The sequence below is a fragment of the Sus scrofa genome, chromosome 1 (genome assembly GCF_054392235.1).
Source record: "Sus scrofa isolate SSC_HxYL_T2T_F1_AM1 chromosome 1, Sscrofa_HxYL_maternal_Yorkshire_Landrace_v2.0, whole genome shotgun sequence".
NCBI classification, from domain to species: domain Eukaryota; kingdom Metazoa; phylum Chordata; class Mammalia; order Artiodactyla; family Suidae; genus Sus; species Sus scrofa.
Window position 1 is genome coordinate 66,050,267 of NC_139383.1, and position 20,868 is coordinate 66,071,134.

At 37.6% G+C, this 20,868-nt stretch overlaps 1 protein-coding gene across 8 annotated transcripts in view; it reads right to left on the reverse strand.

The window, feature by feature from the left end:
* FBXL4 (F-box and leucine rich repeat protein 4) overlaps window positions 1-20,868 on the reverse strand; it is a 63,552-nt gene that overhangs the window by 33,397 nt on the left and 9,287 nt on the right. For 2 of the 8 annotated variants that reach the window (XR_014805437.1, XM_013992715.3), the window contains exons 2-4: window positions 15,455-15,572; window positions 14,220-14,823; window positions 5,804-6,149 (exon numbers count right to left, since the gene is read on the reverse strand). Coding sequence is in view for 7 of the 8 variants with exons in the window: in XM_013992715.3 (XP_013848169.1) it covers window positions 5,804-6,149; window positions 14,220-14,731 (858 nt within the window). In the remaining variant the exon portion in view is untranslated. 8 annotated transcript variants of the gene reach the window in all.

The window sequence follows — 20,868 nt, forward strand, 5'->3', positions numbered from 1 at the left end:
CCTCCCACTCCCTCCTCCATGCATAATGATATTATCTGCAAGTGATAATAATTTTACAGTCTTCTTTCCAAAAACCCTGCCTCTTATTTCTTTCTTGCATCTTCTAACATTGGATAGTACTTCCAGAACAATGTTAAATTAGCATGGTTTTCTTGTCTTTAATTATATGTGAACCATAAATGTGAAGCACATATGTAATTTTAAAAAGTAGTAATTACATTTATTATTTATTTATTTATTTTTGCTTTTACAGGGCTACACCTGCAACATATGGAAGTTCCAAGGCTAGGAGTTGAACTGGAGCTGAAGCTGCCAACCTACACCACAGTCACAGCAAGGTGGGATCCTAGCCACATCTGCAACCTACACTACAGCTCACGGCAATGACAGATCCTTAACCCACTGAGGGAGTCCAGGGATGGAACCTGCATCCTCATAAATACTAGTCGGGTTCATAACCTGCTGAGCCACAATGGGAACTCCAGTAACTACAATTTTTAAAAGTCAAATACAATACAGTACTGTATACTTGAAAGTTGCTGAGAGTAGATTAACTATTCTCACCACACACATACAACAGTTAACAAGGTGAGGTGACGTATGTGTCAATTACCTTGATCTTGGTAACCACTCTACAATGCATATGTACATCAAATCATGTTGTATACTTTAAATATATACAATTATATTTGTTAATTATTCCTCAAAGAAGTTAAAAAATAAATTCAAAAGAAATAGGTGATACTGACTGTAATATATTTTATTTGATGAGATATATTTAAATGGTCATCTCAACATGTGTTCAATATAAAAATTACTGGAGTTCCTGTTGTGGGTCAGCCGGTTAAGAACCTGACTAGTATCCATGAGGTTGAGGGTTTGATCCCCGGCCCCGCGCAGTGGGTTAAGGATCTGCTGCAAGCTGTGGTATAGGGCACAGATGTGGCTTGGAGCCCCACTTGCTATGGCTGTGGTGTAGGTCTGCAGCTCAGACTCCGATTCGACCCCTAGCCTGGGAACTTCCATATGCTGCGGGTATGGACATGAAAAGAAAAAATAATTAAAAAAATTTTTAAATATATAAAAGTTATTACTGAGATACTAAATCTTTTTTTGTCATATTAAGTCTTTGATATCCTGTGTGTACTTTGTACTTTCAGCTCATCTCAATTCAGACTAGTCTTAAAGTGCTCAACAGTACCTATGGCTAGTAGTGGCTACCATATTAGACAATGCATTTCTAGTGTTTGATAATTAAATATGATGTTAGCTTTTAGTTACTACTATTTGGTAGCAGACAATTCATAGATAGCTTAATAAGGTGTTTACTTTTTAACAGACACCGATAAAAATTTGGATATTTATCTGCCATTTGTCAACCAATTTTGATGATAGTAGGATTTTTCTTCTTTGACAATGTTATTTTATAGTACTATAATATTATTACACAGATTCTCTAATACCCAAACATCCTTGAATTCCAGGAATACATTCTGAATGACTTTCTTGTATTATATTTTAAAATAATTCTTTTCACTCTGTTTGCAGAAGAAAAATTAGTCTGTAATTTTATTTTATGTGCTATAGTGCTACATCAGCTTCATTAAAAAGTCAAAAACTTTACTTTTTGTTATTCTGTAAGAGTTTAAATACAGGATTTTTTTTTAATTTCTTTTTTTTAAGTATTAAAGTATAGTTGATTTACAATGTTTCATCAAGTTCAGTTGTACAACAAAGTGACCCAATCACACATATTTCCCTGTGTTGTAAATAATACAGAATTTGATCATTTCTTAAATGTTTGAAGGAAACCATGAGCCATCGGGGCTTGGCAACATTAGGATCTTAAGTATCTGTAGAATGAATTAAAAATTTGTTGATTTAACTACAATATTAAAAGTTATTTCAGTAAAAATTTTAAGCAGTTAGTGCGAAGAGTCATTCAAAATATATCCCTGTATCATGGATAAATAATTTCCTTTTCCCAAATGATTTGTAATTTAAATAACTCCCAGCAATTGCTGGCATCATTCCAAACAAAAGTCACCAATATTAAAAGAGGTATATTGTGTGAAAACATTTTCTGAGCCTTAATATAAGCATATATCAAAATAGGAAAAGCATAATGAAAAGTTACTAAGACCATGAGATTGGCATGTGAAAAATCACTGGCTTTGGATTACGTAAAAGATAACAGGTTTCAGGCCCACAAGACAGTACCTATTAATCATTACTCATCAAGTATCTAGTGTCTGTCAAAACAAGTTTTTACATGGGGATATCAGAGCCTCAAGTACATCTGAGCACATGTTGAAAGTAGGATATGATACGGAGGGGAGGACTCTCAAAACACAGTTGATGTGCCCTCAAAACCCACTCTACTCATAATACTATTATTTTCTACCATGGAAACACTGCATCATGACATTTAAATGTGGAATTTTTTTTTTTTTTCCTTGAAATGACTTGGGTAACTTTTTTTTTTTTTCATTTTAAGTTTCTCTTTTCACTCACCTGTGACATCATTCAGTGGGCTGCAGCAGTAACTCTTTATGCACTATACTGCTTTCATCAGGCTAATTAAGTTCTCCAGGGTGACTGATTCTATCTCCCCGCCTCCTCTACAAGCCTTTGTTGTATTGATTAACCCCCTTGCATGTACTAGGAGCTTTTACTTTCTAGGCTCCTTCCCTACAGCACAGAAACATGGGAAAATCTCTCTCAACCCGCATCACAAACAGAAACCTTCCCATCCACTGCATCCACTTACTTTTCTCCCTTGAAAGGGTAAGTTAGAGCAAATAATACCTATAATAACTTCATACTCTCCCTCATTTTGATATGCCCTTTTCTGAGTTTGACATGAAGGCATGGAGTGTTAGAAAAGATGCCAAGTATTGTATACAGTTGATGGACAGTCTTACCAATGCTGAGTACATTAACGGAAGTATTGTTCTAATTATGCTCAGAGAACAAACACTTCTTGTTTCTGCTTCTGCCACCTCCTTGATGCCTTAACCAAGCATAATAAGGATTTTTCATCTCTCCCTATGGTCACAGTTTCACTGAACTGATGACGGTAAAGGACTGTCAGAGATTGCGCCATGACCAAAACCAGCAGGCACTTGTAACTGCGCTCTCTGCAGCAGTGTGGCTGACTACAGCTGTTTTATATTCTCTATACCTCTTTAGCTTCCTATCACTGATTTGAGGACACTCTCATCTTTGTCTCTGACTTGTCCTCCTCTAGAGACTCTTAGATATTTGTAGTCCCAGAATCCTATTCTTGGCCCTTTCGTCACACCCTCAGAGTTTTACTGGTCAGTTTCATATACCCTGGTGGCCCTCCCCTCTTCTGAGTAGACTCACACCAAGGTCAACTCAGACCCTCCTCTGGGTTTCAAACTCAAATAGCAACACTTACTGTCCTAATCTGATTGGCTGCTTTTGATGAATCATAGGCACCTCAAAGTCAATACACCCTACCCAACTTTATGCCCCGGTTTATGACTAATGGCATATCCATCTACCAGCTCATTTAAACCAGAAACACAAAAGTCCCTGTGCTGTTCTGCTTAATCTCCATATTCATGAGTTACTTTTGATTTTTATCTTCTGCATCTCTGGAATACTTCTCCTGCTCACCTCCTTTCCAAACGTGCCAATACCCAGGGCTTTGTCATTTCTCACCAAAATTACTGCAATAGCTCCCTAACTGGTATCCCTGCTCCTTTTGGTCTGTTCTTTTACCAACAGAGTAATCTGAGAAAGAAATCTCATTTGTTATTTTTTTTTACAATAAATAAAAGAAAACCTTCAGTGTTTCCCTACTGACTACAGAAAAGGCTCACAGTTTTTTCATACCATGACACACATGAAAGATAAACTTTACGTGAGGCCAAACACCTGGGCAGTTACTCTAATTGTGGGTCAAAGCATGTACAAAAATGCCTGCCTGTTGTGGATACTTCCTGGAATGCCAGCTATTACTCTACATCTTTTTCTCCCACTCAAAAAAGCATATGGGGACTATAAGAGAACACAAGAAAGGGAATGTGAAATTATTATAGGTATATTCTTGGATCTGCCCTCACTTTTTACCAAAAGTAAGTGATTTATAAAATCTAAAGTTATCGATAACTCCCCTCAACAGATTTTGCTGTGTATGGGACAGACACAGCACTCCAAGGACCACTGGTTGAAGAGATTCAATGAAAAGCTCTTGGGAAAACCCTAAGAGCCCTCTGTGATGCAGCAGGGTGGGCTGTGCACTGCCAGTGCTGGGATGTCCACGTCACTGTCATCCATGTGGACGGTGGCCTGCAGAGTGACGCACTGAGGCAGCTCTGAGCCCCTGTCCAAGTTCATTTCTTGCAGCTTCTACTGCCAAATCCTATTCCAGCCACACTGAAATACTAGAACCCCACAGAGGCCACACAGTGTCACTTCTTGCCTTGGGACACTCTCTTCCCTCTGCCTGCCGTTCCCCTCAGTTACTTATTTGAATGTGGTATGTCAAGCATTTTATCAGGTCTGGATACAACTCAACAAAACAAACTGTTTTAAAATGCATTGGCTGAATTTGTTTCGATTTTGTAGTTTTAGGAAGTGGGTAAGGATTAAAGAAATGAGTGAGTTTCCTTCAGAAAAACTGCTCCCACCACTGCCAGGACAGAGTGTCCTTGGAGGCCTGCGAAGCAACACTGTCAACATCCCACACTCCTCTGTCCCCAACCCAGCTCCTCCTCCATCTTTCCTCCCTTCCCCCACTAAGGGCCTGAGAATCTTGTCCAATCAAAGCTTGCTTCCATAACATAAGACTTGACGGAGAAGGTCTAGGTTGGGTCCTAGTCCCATGGTTTACTGACTAAATTATGTTGGATCCTTAAATTTAGCTTTATGTGGCAACTTTAGCTACTTCACAGTTCATAGGGTCTGAACTGTGAAAAGTTGAACAAGCACTAGAGTTACAAGTAGGCATTCAACAGGCTCTCTTATTGTTCCATGCATGTTAATTTACTTATATTATTACAATGGAACCTGAAGTATCCACCAACTTGAAAAGTTGAACTGGTTAGAGTTTGAGTTTATAAAATTTTCTTTAAAAGATCTGATTACATGATTTTAACCACACACAGCCCTTCTCTGCAAAGTACAGAAATGCTTGGCCCTACCCCTACCTCAGGGGTGTGCTATTGGCATTTGATGACTAGGAGCCAGGGATGCTAAACAGACTGTAGGAATATCCCTAGAGAGACACACTGAAAACAAGACTCTAGGTAAAGGCACTCAGTACCTGCCTAGACCAAAAATCATAGCTAGTGAGAAGAACATGGAATAGGGTTAAAATAGAAGAGTAAATGACACTTGGAGAAACTGCGTACTGTTAAAGAGAATCAGCATTCCTCTCGCAATCTTACTAATACTCTTATTTTTAATAGCAAATCATCTTTAACATAACTGGTATCAAGTCAAGTACATATTGCCCATACTTACATGGTGTAATTAGGAATTAAAGTGGAGTGTAATTTATTATTGGTTTATGCATTCTGGTTATTGTAAATCAGTGGTAAGATAACATATACTTAAAAGTTTACCCAGGATCACTAAAATCAAGCCAAAAAACAAAAGCAGTGAAGTTACTTAAGACAATTTTGTCTAGTTTTTCCAAAATCAAAATACACAATACAACAGATTATGTGCACCTTGCTAATGCTCCTATTTCTCTAGCAAAATAAACATTGATATATAAACATTTAAAAATTATAGTATGTCGAATATTGCTAGTGAATATCTGGCTTACCTCATAAGGTAGTTTATCAAAATATCCATTACTTGGCCCTTCCCTGAGGGCAATACTGCTAAACTTTTTGTTCAGATTGTCCATTCCACAACCATCCTTTTCTTCATAGTCATCTTCATCTAGATCATTCATGTCAATAAGTGAAGTCTTGAGAGAAAGCAGTGGCTTGTCCTTCACACCATGTAATACAACTGCATCTAATTCAGTGTAATAATCCAGAAGAGAACTATTTACTTCCAGCCGTATAAGATTTGTGGGGAAATTTATCTGCTTAATACAAGGTTTAAACTGGCGAGCCTGGGAAGCATTCACCTTCGTAGGTTTCTCTGACCAAAGAATCTCCCATCTGCCAAAGAAAAAAACTCCCCTATAATACAGTTTAGAATGAGATTTACTGTTATTAAGGTTAGGGGCCCAGCCCAATACATTATAGTGTGAAGCAAAGGCATTAAACACGGTGAACAGAATCAAACCAAGTATTATTTCCAGGACATGAAAAAAAATTTAAAACCTAATGCCATAGACCTTATTACTCAAAATACTTTCACTATTTAAGTTATTTTTACAGCTCCCTAGAAAGTCATGTTTTGGCAGCTTTCACCTTGGTTAGTTAAGACCTGAAATGGTAGTCAGAGGTTCTGAACAACATTCAGTTTTACAGAAAGAGTAAACGTGAAGTAGTAAAGCACACAGTTGAAAGCTCTCCTGTGTGTGTGCCCTAAACCCACAGTGGGAGCTAAACTGATCACCGTGCCTCACCAAGTTCCCCTTTACTATTTGTTACTGGCATCATACACACTCAACACTTTCATTATCTTTGATTTCCCCTTATCCAGTCATTAAGTTTTATCACATTTTTCAAGAAATTGTCTCTTATATACTGCCCCTCTCCTAAATATCCATTATTGTCATCTTCTGGGCCTCCTTGTATCCTCGTGGGGATACCTGGCCAATATCTAACATACGACAGGTGAGTAACATCTTCTCCTATTCCCCCAAAACGAACTTCCACTTTTCAGCCAGGCTGATCATTACTTTCCAGATAATAAACTTATTTCCACACAAAGGTATGTGCTCATGTTGCCTCCCCGCCAATGAAACAGCTAACCTGTAATTATCTGCCCATCTATTCTTCTTGACATAACTTATATTCTATCTCTTTATATCAGTCTTCTTATAAAATTGTTTTCCAAAATTATTTAAAGATTCTTCACAACACAGCATCATTAGGTATATAACATTCTCATATATATGGTATAAATACCCAGTTCTCTAATATTTTTCTGAATATATCAGAGATAATTAAAGACATAGACAAAAATATTTAAATGAACATCTCTCCCCTCTATTTACTTTAGTTATCAGAATATTTAAATAAAGATTTTATATCAAAGGCTAAGAACACTTAAGTCTCCCAATACATCCTATGAACTGCTTTCAAAGAAGTTTATGCCAACACTGTATAAGAATGATCACTGAAACTATTCTTCATTTTTAAAGGTTTTTTTTCCCCCTCCAATATATTCTCAGTTCATTTCCTTGGCCCAAAGGCCTATTGAGATCTAAGCAAAAATTGATGACAGCAAGGCATTTAGGAAACTGAAATAGACAAGAGTGTGAAACTCAGGGGAGAAATCTGAGCCAAGACTATAGAAGTCAGCAACATACAACTACCATAATGGTCTTTAGGCCAAGACAGGAGCAAGAAAGGCATAAAGCACAAATCTCCAAAGAACGGAGAAGGTAAGTATGGTAATTTCCACCTTTAGGTATAAAAGCATAAGGCATAAACTCCATGGGGATTCCAGTAAACATCTCACCAACCGTAACAGTAGGAATTTTACGGTTAACAGATCCTAATCACCCCATATTTGCTACATTTGCTACTTCTCTCCTGAAAACTAGGAATAAAGACATAAAGAGCCTGTGAGTATTTGTACTTGGAGACAATGCGAATGCAGGAATGGAGAGGCTGGTTCTGCTCTATAACCAACCTTGGGAGGCAGAAGAAGAGTTCTAAAGAATAGCGCAGGCTGTGGCAGATTTAAGGAGGAAACGAAAGGAGGCTAAGCATCTTCTTACTTCCTGTGACAAGGCAGAAAAGCAAATGTGGAATGCCAGCCTAGACCTAAGATGTGCCGCTAGAGCTTAAATGCAAAAATCTTGAGAGTTTCTAACAATGGAATTGATTCGAACGTTCTACTGAAAATCCACACAGTTAAACAGAGCCAGACATACAGGAACAGAAGTATGAGACATTTAAAACCATGTTAGTGGGAAAATGAATTCCTAGTTTTGGACAGTACATTTCCAAGAAATGGTGGAAGGTATGAGAAAATTCAGATTTTCGGTTCTGCTCACCCTTTCGTTGCTGCTGGAAAGTGACATCAGTGGATGCTGGAGAATGTCTCACGTCCAAGAAACAAGGACCACTCAGGACCCTGTGAAATAACTGCCTATACGGGTTCACAACACGTGGACTAAACCAGCCTATTTTATTGTTTGGCTTCAATGAGAAGTTTTTATGAGGCTTAACAGAAACACTGAAAATGTAATATAGAAATCACCTCTGCCAGGTCCTTTGCAATAAATAAAGACAGACAAAACATGTTCTTCATGTATAGCTTAACCTGCATCATAATGCAAATTACATTATAAAATTACAAATGTAAACTTAAACACAAGCATTGATTAGAGCAGAAATAGTCTATTGTAATAATGCATTAATCTATTAAAGTCCTCTCTCTCTTCACCTTGCAGAATAGACAAGGTTAAGATGATGCTTTAAATTGATTTCTACTGTGTTTAAACCTATGAGGGTTAAAGCTATTTTAGCATCATTTTTGCTTCTGACTTTTATATATCATGAACATTACATATTTAACATATAAGTTTAAATGTGATAGCATACTTAAAGTGGAATATCAAATCATCAGTTTTTAGAACTATTCTTAAATGTCTAAATATAAAAAACTCAAACATGTTTTTTTACATTTATGTTTTATTTATATTTTATTTTTATTTTTGATAACCTAAGAAGTAACAAAGAAGAATGGAAAAAAGATAGAATAAGTATTTTATAGGCCTGTGGTCATTTGAATTAAGTTAACATTAACTATGAGACCAACACAAATTGATTTTGGAGTAGCTGTATTAAATTGAATTTTTGTTCGAAATTCTAATAGAACTAGAATACATTATTTTAAATTTATAGAGAGGAAGAGATATGTTTACCCAACAAGAGAATATGCCAATATCTTTTTTTTAATTACACTGTAGTTGATTTACAATATTATATGAGTTTCAGGTATATAACATGGTGATTCAACATTTTTATAGATTATACTCCACTTAAGTTATTATAAAATAATGGCTATATTTCCTACGCCAATATCTTTTTATTCTAGGAAACCAAAGCCAGAGTTTTAAAAACTAGTCAGTGAAAACAAGAAAGCAAATACATACATGCATGTATACACACACAGACACATAATTTTCTGTGACACAGCCCTGACTCTTAATCCTTAGACCCAGAGCAGAGCTGGTGGGATTAAATTGCTTTAAGACATGTACTTTGTAGTCTGTAAATTTATATGCTAACTATATATGCCCCCCCCACCGTATTAATCTTCTGGACAAATTCAACAAACACTGTTCCATGTAAGTATTTTCAAACTGCAGTATCACATGCAAAATTCAGTTTGGGACCCCTTTCAGGCAGTGCCTCATCTGCACTTGGTGTATTCAGTCCTGGCATAGAAACCAGTATTCTCTTCACCAGCCCACCTATTTCTCCTCCTATTGATTGCACTGAATACCTATCATTGGTCTAGTGCTTGGAAACAAAGAAAAAAAAGCACATCTCTGTGACTGTTGACCTGACCTATTATTACCCTACTGAGAAAGTCTCTCTAAGGCTCCCAGGAAGCGGCAGGTAGACAAGAGAGGAAGAGAGATGCTCATCAATGGAAACCAGAGAAAGCAAATTTTCTAACGTATTCAGGTTGGAAGCCAGGCACATGGATGCAAAGAGCTTTTCCATAATCAGAATTTCTCCTGCTTAGTGAGTACATCTGGTAGCCAGCACAAAGAAAGTTCTCTTGCCAACACTGTTCCATTTTACCAGCTGGAAGCAAAGGGACAGAACAGGAAAACACACAAGAAGAAAATTAAAGGACTCAAATAGGTACACCTAAATACCCCTGCTTCTCAGCCTGTCTCTAATTGGAACTAACAAACTGGCATCTGCTTTAACAGGTACCAACCAGTAAAGGAGCTGATCATTTCTGACTTAAATGACAAAAATCATGCTTCTTGACTCACAAAGTGAAGGGGACCAGACCATGACCAATTCGTGAAATCACTGCCTAAGCAACTTCCTTTGGCAGCGAATTTTTTCTGTGACAGGCACTTTCTTTCTCCTTGCTTTCTTAGCTTCAATATTATAAAGTGAAAATGCTTTCAGTGCTTCAAAAAAAAAAAAATTCCATACCACTAAATTCTAAATTTTATCCGCAAATAGCTTTATGCCATCAGTTTCTTTAATATGACCTCGATTTGTCATTCTCTTCCTCCTGTTTCCCCTTTCTTCCCATATGTAACCCAGCACTAGCCTATTTCTGACTCTTACACAGCATCTATTAAGATCTTATCCTCAGGACCAGGACACTCTATACTACCTTTTTCTTTTCTCTTAATAGAACACTAGGCAAGAAGTCAAAAGACTCTGAGATCTTATAGAACTACTTGTAACTTTTCTACTTCACTCACGGAACAAATGCAATCAGATAAAATGGGGAAGACTGCTTTTAAATTTTAAATGTTCTGGGACAAGTTCATTTCCCATAAACAAAAATTCCTGAGCTACTCCAACATACTCTTCTCTGTTAACTCCTAAGGTGGGCATAAAACTATGTGGTATTAATTTAAAATAATAGTCTGCATAGTTCAGTGGTTCCCAAGCAACAGTGTGTGATAGTTTTCCATGATTAAATGTGAAAAGTAAGGAATACATTGGTATATGTAAAGTTATGCACACATATACATGTAAAATTGCCAACTGCTCTTTGAGATTCTGACCATGCTAATTTCTCATTATAAACTATGGTTTCATAGTGATGAAAAATGATGTTGTTAGCAAAGTAAATAATCTGATAACCCTAAATCAGTTCCCTTTGATTATCAATACCATTATATCAGAGCTGACTTTCCGTATCTTGCTCTGCTTAAATCTCCTGGCTGGTTTTGGTGCCCTCCCCCAGGTCTGCTGGTCTGCTCCTAAGGGCTCCCAGCTGCCTCCTTCTACTGAGAACTCCTTGGGCTCCTGGAGCTTCTTCATCCTGAGAGTGGCATGTGCCTGGAAGACTTCCATTCCCCTTCCCACTCCCCTAGCCCACAGCCCAAGATGGGCAGGAGTGTCAGACCCCCTCCCTGGCAGCTCTGCCACCAGGCTAACTGGGACTTCACAGAGAATGGCATCCTTGCCCAACTTCTTCCCTTCCCTCCGGCGCTTTCCCACCACCTCACCTTCCCCACCCCTCACCTTCCCCATCCCACCCCCTCACCTGCCCCCCCCCACTGCCCCACCCCCTCACCTGCCCCACTCCCCTCACCTGCCCCACTCCCTTATGGGTTCTCCAGGAGCACTGTCCTAATAAGTCACTGGCAGAGGAACAGTCCTCCCAAGGTTGGCGTCTGAGAAACTGGATCCCAGAGCTCTATGAAATCTATAAATTCCCAAAGTCTGGAAAGCCCATGCATGTGGTCTTTGAATAGCCTGTTTCCTCCACTCTGGGACTCTTCTCACTTTTTGGAACACCCAGATCTCACCTCATGATTTCACCTTTGCACATGCTGGTGTCTCCCCACTTTTCCTACCTAAATGAATGCCTCACTTAACATTCAGGTCTCAGCTGAGTCCCTGCCTCTGGGAGGACTTCCCTGAGCCCCATGGCTTAGGTGTTGCCCTTTGCCAGCACATGTGTCCTGCAATCTTCCAGCCTTCCTCGAGGCTGGCCTGTAAAACTCACACAAGAGGCTATGTCTGTCCTGCTCTCTCTTTTGTTCCCAGGAGTGAGTGGGCAGAGAAGGTATTCAATCAATGTTTCTGATTATCTGAAGAAATTCACCAAAATGTTAACGGTTATTGAATCTGGGCAGAAGAATTTTCCCCTGTATATTTTCCTTTTTGGCATTTTCTAACAAATGTGTTAAACAATGAAACATCTACTGATTTCATAACCAATAAAATTTAAAAGGCCTTTTTTTATTCTGTAATAATATGTAGTGGTTAGAGTCTTTTTCTCTTAGAATTAATGGTATTTTCTGGGAATAAAGCTAAAAACCAGGCAAAGGAGAGAGACATCTGCAAATGAAGTTGTCACTTTAATCACAATCACACACTACAACTCTCAGCTAGGAACCCAAGAGCATGATTTATACTCAAAATCAGTTATTCAGACGCTAAGTTTTAGATGAAAGACATTACATGTTTCATAAATCTTATCCCCATATTTGTTCATCTTTTCTGAGAAAAAAGTAGATAACTGTGTAGGAAAGAGGCAAAGAATGGCAGAGTCCAACAAAACAATTTTCGCATAAGAAAGGATCCTACCCAAAGTATTTGTTTTCCTCTCAGGAAAAAAAAAAAAAAAATCTGTATATTAAAGGATGCTGGTTTTTCTGTGTTTTAAGAGAATTGATCCATTAATAATATTGTTCATAATGAATTATCATAATCTTTATTGTAAAAACAAGGATTATACCAGCAGTCTTCAGCTTGAGTTGAGCTGTACTGTGGATTTGCTTGCTGGTAGCCTGGGAGGTATTGCATGGGAGTTGAGAGGACAAGGAAGCAGTGTGTTAGGTGGCACTTGATCCCTGCCCCCACTCCTCCTCCATAGGCAGCTGGGGTCCTACAGTTCAACAGGTGCCCACAAATTGCCCTTGGGCTAGAATAAGCTTACAAGGGCAGGGATTTTTGTCTCTTTTGTTCATTGTTCACTAACGTTTCCCCATACCTAGAACAATGACTGAATGAAGCAATATAAAGATCTAAAAACTGATAAGATCAGTTAATTAATAGAGGAATAGGCAAATAACATGATAGTTCAAGAAGAAGGAAATATAGTTTCTAAACATAAAAAAGATATTCAACCTCAGAGGTGCGAAAAGAATTTTAACTTAAAGTTAACACTTTTCACCTACTAAATTGACAAGGTTTTGGCAAAACATGCATGCACATACACTGCTAGTGGGAATACAAATAGGTAGAACTTTGGAGGGAAATTTGGTACTATATATTAAAATTACAAATACATAGCCCCTTGGCCCAGCAATTCTTCTGGCAACTTATCCCACAGATATACTCGCACATATGTGAAGTGACTCACGACAAGCTTATTTACTGCATTAATATTAATAATAACAAAAATATGAAAACAGTGAAGAACCCATCAATAGGTGAATGGTTAATAAGCTGGGATACACATACACTGTGCTTGACCTGGTACTGTACAAAAGAATAAGGAAGATCTCTTTGGACTTAATGAAAAGATCTAACATAGCACTAGGTGAAACAATTAAGGTTCAGAACAATGCGAATAGTGTGCTTATTTTTGTGTATAAAGAAAATTAAAATATATTAGTATTTGCTTATATCTGCATAAGGAAACTATGGAACAAAGCAAGGGAAGTGGATAAAAGTGATTTCTTTGAGGCAGGGTGGATCCTAGGCACGTGGAGAACAGGGTACACGCCAGACTGCATTATGTACTTTTTAGATTATTGAACCATGCTAAGATATTACCTAATCAAATAACTGTATTTTTAAAAATCAGGAGACTAGACTACAAAAATGAGAGAGTGAGAGAGATGCTGCTTTGCAAAACAATGATGTAAATAAACAGGATTTTTTGGGAGAATGCATGAATACTTAAAGCAACATTTATTTTTAAGTGAATATGCCTGTTACAAAAACATCCACCTAACATTAAAGCTAATCCCCTAAGGACCTCCTCTAAAGTAGCACTCTGTAGGGCAACTTTGAGTTAAAGCATTTAAAATCAATATCATGACACCTGTTTGACAATATGTTAGAAATCATATTTCCAACTAACTTCTCAGACTGGCTCTTATCCCAATTAGTTCGAATCATGCTTTTCATATATAGTAAATTCACACACACAAATCTCACAATCTAAGAATATTATGGTGTGAGGTTTTATGGGTATAAAGAATGCATTAAATTTCGTATGTGTGATTTTTCTTTCCCTATTAGAAAACCAAGGAAAAATTTTAAAATTGGATTTGTTTAAATCACTTAAAAGAATGCTTCCAATGAAAAAAAGACCCCCCGACACTAAAACAACGAAAAGCTTTTAGTCTTAGAACGTGATCATTATAAAAGGAGTCTTACCTGACTTCCGCTGGTGGACTTGGGGAATAGGGATTTGCAGAACAAGCTAGAATTCTAATGACTGCTCCAGGATGGTAAGTTTCCAGAACGTGAACAGCTGTGGGATACACCTGCTGTTCAAAAGCAAGTTCCACGTAGTCTTGGCTCTGAAAGTTAGGTGGCGTCCTCTTGAACGGTACAGAAGCACTAGGACACTGGTCCCACCACGTTCCGTAAGTTCGAAACACAGCCGTCTGAGTGAAGTCACCAGAACTTGGGAACACGTTTGGGACACCTGCTAAGTTCCACATGGTATAGGACATGCTATTCTCACTCCCATAATGGGAGCTGAAATCAACCACTTCTTTGGCATACTGGACCACCTCTGCATTGAGAGGGGAAGCCCGGCTGTTTGATTCTATAGTCCTATGGCTGTTCATTATTTCTCCTCGTGTAGCTATCCTGGCTCGGCGCCGAAGGCACATATAATAAAACATAGTCAGAACTGTTAACATGGGAAAGACCGGTGACATCTAGATGTGAATTATGAGGCTTCAAAAGGTCAGGTGTCCTCGGTAAGACGCATGAACTCTTTGAAGGATGTTCTAAAAAGATGAATGGCTTGCTGAAGTAAAATAATATAAGTAAGCAGAAAAATGCATGGATAAAGGTAATAAACAGGCTTTTGACCCAATGTAATTCCCCAGAGTGAAGCGGAAAGAAAAAACAACTCTCACTGTAAATGTGAATCACTAATATAATTTATCTAACGTACTTTTAAGAAATCTAAATATTGAAAAAGTACACAATTTTATGCTATATGAGAAACAAAACTGATATTAAAAGGCAATGGAAGATGTATGACCAAAAGAAACATATTTTATATCAAATTATAACTATCCTTCCAGAAATACTAAGCCCTTGAACTTTTAAAACTAAAATTACTTAAAATATATGGAGAGCCACTAAAATACTGCTATAAATCCAAAAACATCTTAGGCATTTTATAACTTCACATTTTAACAAATTATTCCCTACTGTTAATTATTACTTCCAAACATGCTAAATACAGATTTCACATTATGGGAATATAGTTTTCAGGAGCTGACAGTTCATTCAGACCAACTAAATTAACTGCCTTACACATTACAGATTGCCAGATAGTGTTTAATTTATAACTCTTAGCATTATTTGTTAGGGCATCCACGGTTGGCTGGCATCCAGTTTGTTGCCAGCTACTCTCAGAGATCACTCACCCCAGGGAGAATGGTCGTAGGATATGCACTGGAAATGCAAAAGTTGGCACTCATCCATGTGGGCGGAAAATTACACGCTGATTTCAGATACAAATGTAGAAATAGGATATTCTTTTACCTGTAAGACGAGTTTTAGAAAATATTTTTTATTTCTAACTTAGGAAGTCAAACATCCCAACAAGATTATTATCACAGATAAATAGCTACTACTTAGGTACAGAATGTTCAGTTTGAACAGGTCACATGTTTCTGCATTTTTGTGGACAGTTTTGATTAATATATATTTAAAATAGATGCAAACAATTACATTTAGAATAGATTAGCAATGAGACCCTACTGTACAGCACAGGGGACTATACCCAGTCTCTTAGGACAAACCATGATGGAAGATAGTTTGAGAAAAAGAATGTATGTATACGCATGACTGGGTCACCATGCTGTACAGCAGAAAATGATTCAACATGGTAAATCTAATTAAAAAAGTATTACAGAATAAAAAAATATTAATGAATCTCTTCTATATATGGAGGATGCAAATCCATAGCTTATGAGTCAAATTGTGCCCACAGACAAACTGCATTGGGACCAAACAGTGATTTCTAAAATTTGGAGGCGTCTGCAATGTTTAACAGTCAAGAGGACCACTGTAGAAGAGGCCTGACCCGCCCTGGCAGCCACCACTGTTCCCAGACAGCTCTACCAGCTGACTACACAGGCCGGGCCCCTGTCTGCACTGACTACCTAATCTCTCATCTACTCAAACAAGGAAATCAAACATACCCTTTTTTTTTTTTTTTTTTTAGCCTGTGAAGTCTTGAGTTTAATTTCTAAATAAAAGATGGCACATGTGCAATGTGCTTTTTAATGGAGAAAACTGCTAGCCTTTTAAAACGCTGACAGTAAGATTACAAAACATTAAATATCTCTCCCACCCAAACCTCTCATGGTTTTTGTTCTTACCTACAAAATACAATTCAAATCCTTCAGTGTGATTATTCAAGGCTCTCCTCAAGCTTTCCCCATCTCTTCTTGTCTAAGGTAGTAAACTGTCACCTTCTAAACCATCTTCATGTTTTACTCAAATCTCTCTGCCTCTACCATTCTCTTTCCAAACTCTTTATTCTAGAAGTAGGATTATTCTCTGGCAGCATTTTTGTTTCAGATATCAGATACAAGCCCTCACTCCACGAAGGTCTACATTAGGCCCCAGTTTCTTGAAGGAAGGAATCTAGTCAAAGATTTCATTTCTCAAAGTACTCAGTATCTAGCAAGCACAAAATATCTGACATGTTGACATGAAGGAGAGAAGCAAACAAAAACAATTATAAAGGCCTAAAATAATTAAAAAATCACTAACAGCATCCTCTCAATCCTAGCCAGAGGCAAACACACTGCAAAATATAACCAGTAACACAGTAAAGAGCTGAGTTTTAAACAAGAAAAACCCACAGCTGTGAGAAACAAAAGGAAAGTCAAAAAGCAGAGAGCAGGAGCTGAAGCTAGCCTGACTAGTCATAGGTCTTAGTGGTTGTAATAAGGGGACTTTCTAACACCCCTGCAGAGAGGTTATTTCAAGCCACAGGTCACATGTGCAAGAACCCTCCTAAAGTCAAAATTCAGGAAAAATCACCCTATCTGTGAAAGCAGGAAGACAAAAACTTAGCTCATTGGCCAGGAAGCCCAAGGATGCTTGACATTAATCTAGGCAAGGGGAGGGGGGAAGTCACCAGAGGGAAAGCAGAACCCACTTAGGCATGTACCATGCAGAGTGTGGGCCCAAATTCATACTACCTTCATGGCTGAGAATCCCTACACCATGCCCAAGACAAAAAAAATCCAAAAAGAAGAAGTAGTCCTGAACTAGCAGTGACAGAAGTGAAACCTCTTCTTTGCAGGGACGCTTCCACAACACAGAACTGCCTACCTCTTCCTAAAGATGCATGAGACTGCAAAAGAAAATGAGCCCCAGTAATGGACAGTCAGCAGGTAGACTTACTAAACAGAGAAATGTGGGACCTAAGAAAAAGAAATAATGGAATACTCTGAACAATACATTTTCTGGGAGAGAGAAACAAAGCATGTATTAAAATAAATAAGATGTTTCTACAGCATGTGCTCTAATGCTGATATATCATGAGTCAATGAATCAGATTCAGCTCAGGACATATAACACCAAGTGCTGAAGTATAGGACACGTAGGGAAAAATAATTATCTAGAATAGCACTTCTCTTAAAACAATTTTTTTATTATAGTTGATTTATAATGTCCTGTCAATAGCCCTTCTTTAATCAAGCATTTCACCTGCTATAAGTATAAAGCTGCCAAAAAAATTACAAATGCACGAATATCAAATCTTTAATACTAAAACCTGAAATGACACAGCCCTTTCTTTTACCATACATACTTTATTTCAAAAGAGGGCCACAGGTAAATTAAGGAGGGTAATTTTCCAAAGAAGTTTCTTGGCCCTTCTCTTTCATAAAAGAAAATGAGTTAATGAAATAAGTTTAAACTGCAAAAAAGAAATTTAGGAAATAAAGAATAATGTAAAAGTATCCAAATCAATTGACAGATGAGCTAATTTGGAAGACTGTGGATGTTTCAACCCTGGAAATCTTCAAGGGGAGGACAGAAAACTATCTGTCAAGATGGATGGATGAGTCTGACTATATAATCTTTGGCTATCACTTCTCCTTCCGCAGTCTATAAATTGCTGCAACTAAGCTCCTGTTACTTTCTTTATAAAACTGCACTTATCAGAAAGTAATAGTTTTATAAAACCACAGAAACATCTGCAAAATAAGATATCATCATTCATGAGAACTTTCACAATCATTCTGGACAAAAAGACTGAGACAAATTGTGAAAGAAACTCTATTTGACCTACCCAGCCACAAACTTTATAATTGTTTCCCAGCTAGCTTTTACTATAATAGGTTATGGGATAATATCAAAAAGCAGCAAGACTGTCATGTGGGTACTATTGTTTTTAGGCTGTGTTAAAGTTGAGTAAAATCTTGCATTGAGGGCAACATATGTAAAAGTGAGTTATGAACTGTAAACATATGTATTATATGTTCAAACTTCTTCCAGTGTAGAAGAGAAATGTAAATGGATGCTTTATTTTTTCCCCCACTATGGATAACAATAATCTTTATAGAGTTAATTTTTTTGTGAGATAGAGCTTAAATGATAAAAAAATTTTTTGTATTTTTTTTTTAAAGTATTGAAAAAACAAATATATTTCTTTTCCCAGCCATACTATTTGGAAAAACGTAATGAAGTTAAAACCCCTTTTGGAAAATAAACACAGCATAGAAATAAAAAAGGGAAGTGTATAAACCCATTGGTAACATCCTTCATTGATTCTAAACTTCTTTCCAATCAACTAAGATGACACATGAAAGTATTTTGGGGGGAGGGGTGGGAATGAGCATGTGGAGAAGAAAGGACAGTTCACTCTACTTTTCCCTGGGAAATAAAGGCGAAAACACAAGGAGACCCACAGTTTCAGGACTCACGTGGGCAGCAACAACCAATGCACAAGTTCAAACTGTCCATGCACTGTCTGGACTCTTGCCAAGGCCTGGAAGCAATTTGTGATAACCAATGAATATCTCAGTGGGCAATGAACCAAATGCAAAAGGTGCAATAATTCCCCTTTAGGAGGAGAATGGAGTTCACAAACAAAATTATTTTTCTCACGTGGTGCAAATAAATAGATATTAGTCTGGTACAATAAATTTGTCCAAGAAGGTGACTATAAAATATATACCTTTAGGGAACATTTTCTTTTCTAGTTGATTCAAAAAGGCATGTTAAATTTTAAGGATTCTCACAACATATAAAAATATCATTTTTTTTTCCATTTAACAGAAAATCTTAATTAGAAACACGGTGATATTTTATAAGTTATTTAATTCAACCACTTAGCAACAATGGCTATGAAGTAAGAAATTCTCTGCAACACACTGAACTTTTAGCACGATCAAGGAATACAAAACAACAGCCACTTTAACCTGTGTCATGAGACTTTCATATACTCCTTAGGAAGCAACTTGCTTTATACAACGTGATTTTATTATAATACAACTTTATTGCCAACTACATCTTTCATATTATAAAATGCTTAACAAAGTAAATAATACAATTACAGAGAAAGCAATAACAGTAGAAAAGAGAAATTAAGAGGTAGAGACAAGGGAGAACATATGTTTACTACTGAGATTTGAAGTGAGATGGGGAGTCGATGAGGCGGAGAGAAGCGGGATGGCAGGAGCTGCAGAGAAGCCGGCAGAGGAGCAGGGAGGAAGGAAAGGGGCCTTTCTTGAAGCCAACAAAAGGAGGCAAGTGGAAGAACTCAAAGCTAGGTTGACAGGGTGATGGAAGAACCTGGAAAGCAAGCTTAAAACTCCAAAGAGGATTCTCAACTTACATTAAAGTGAAAAGATGGGGGCAAAAATAAAAAGGCCAGGGAAAAAGGCATAGGCATACACTGAAGGCAAGTCATAACACAATACTTACTTGTGAAATAGCCCACAGAGATGTCAATGAAGTGACAGAAAGAAAATGAAGGTTTTGAAAAAAGAAGTAGGTTGGTTGACATAGAAGAGTAAATGGAGTCACTAAACAATGACTGTTTAAGCAGAATTAATGAAGAGAAACAATAAGATAGAGATTATAAGCCTTTACTAGATGATCAGTAAGTATCAGTATTTGTTGAATTGCTCTAGCACCTACCTTCTTTCAACTATAACCGTTTTTTATGACAACAGATCTAAATATTTTCTTCCCTGGAATTAAAAATATTTCAAGCATATTCCTCAATGGCCCATACACTCATAGAAAATACTTCAAGCATATTTAAAGGTTTCAGCCTTGCAGGATGTTACCAAAATGTCACAGAGTGCAAAATATGGTAACACGTCAAGAAAAAAGGCTGAACCTTAAATGTTACCCTTTCTGAATCCTGCTGAAACTGATTAAGAGATACTACTTTGAGGAAAGGACTTTTCTGGTTGAGTCTAAAAAATCAAAACATGGGGGAACAGAGGAAAATATCAATCAAGAAAAGAATGGAATGATATTTGAACTTGGTGCAGCCACTGACATTCAGAATCAGCCCTCTTCCCTGGCCTGCCCCCTGTAGGCTTCTAGGTCACCACCTGCTTTTCCATCTCTCGGCCCCAACATCCCCCCCACCCCCGATTCTTTGCTAACTTCCCAGTCTCCTCCTGGGTCTTCTTCCTCCTCATTCTTGTAAAATATACAGAAGTCCCACTACAGAAAGGCTTTTTGATAACAAGATACGCAAGAACTTCCCAGGCTTCTAGATGTCCCTTCCACTTCCAAACTCCACCACCCTTCCTGTAGAGCCACCAGAACATCCACTATGACCTCAACTGCACCTGTG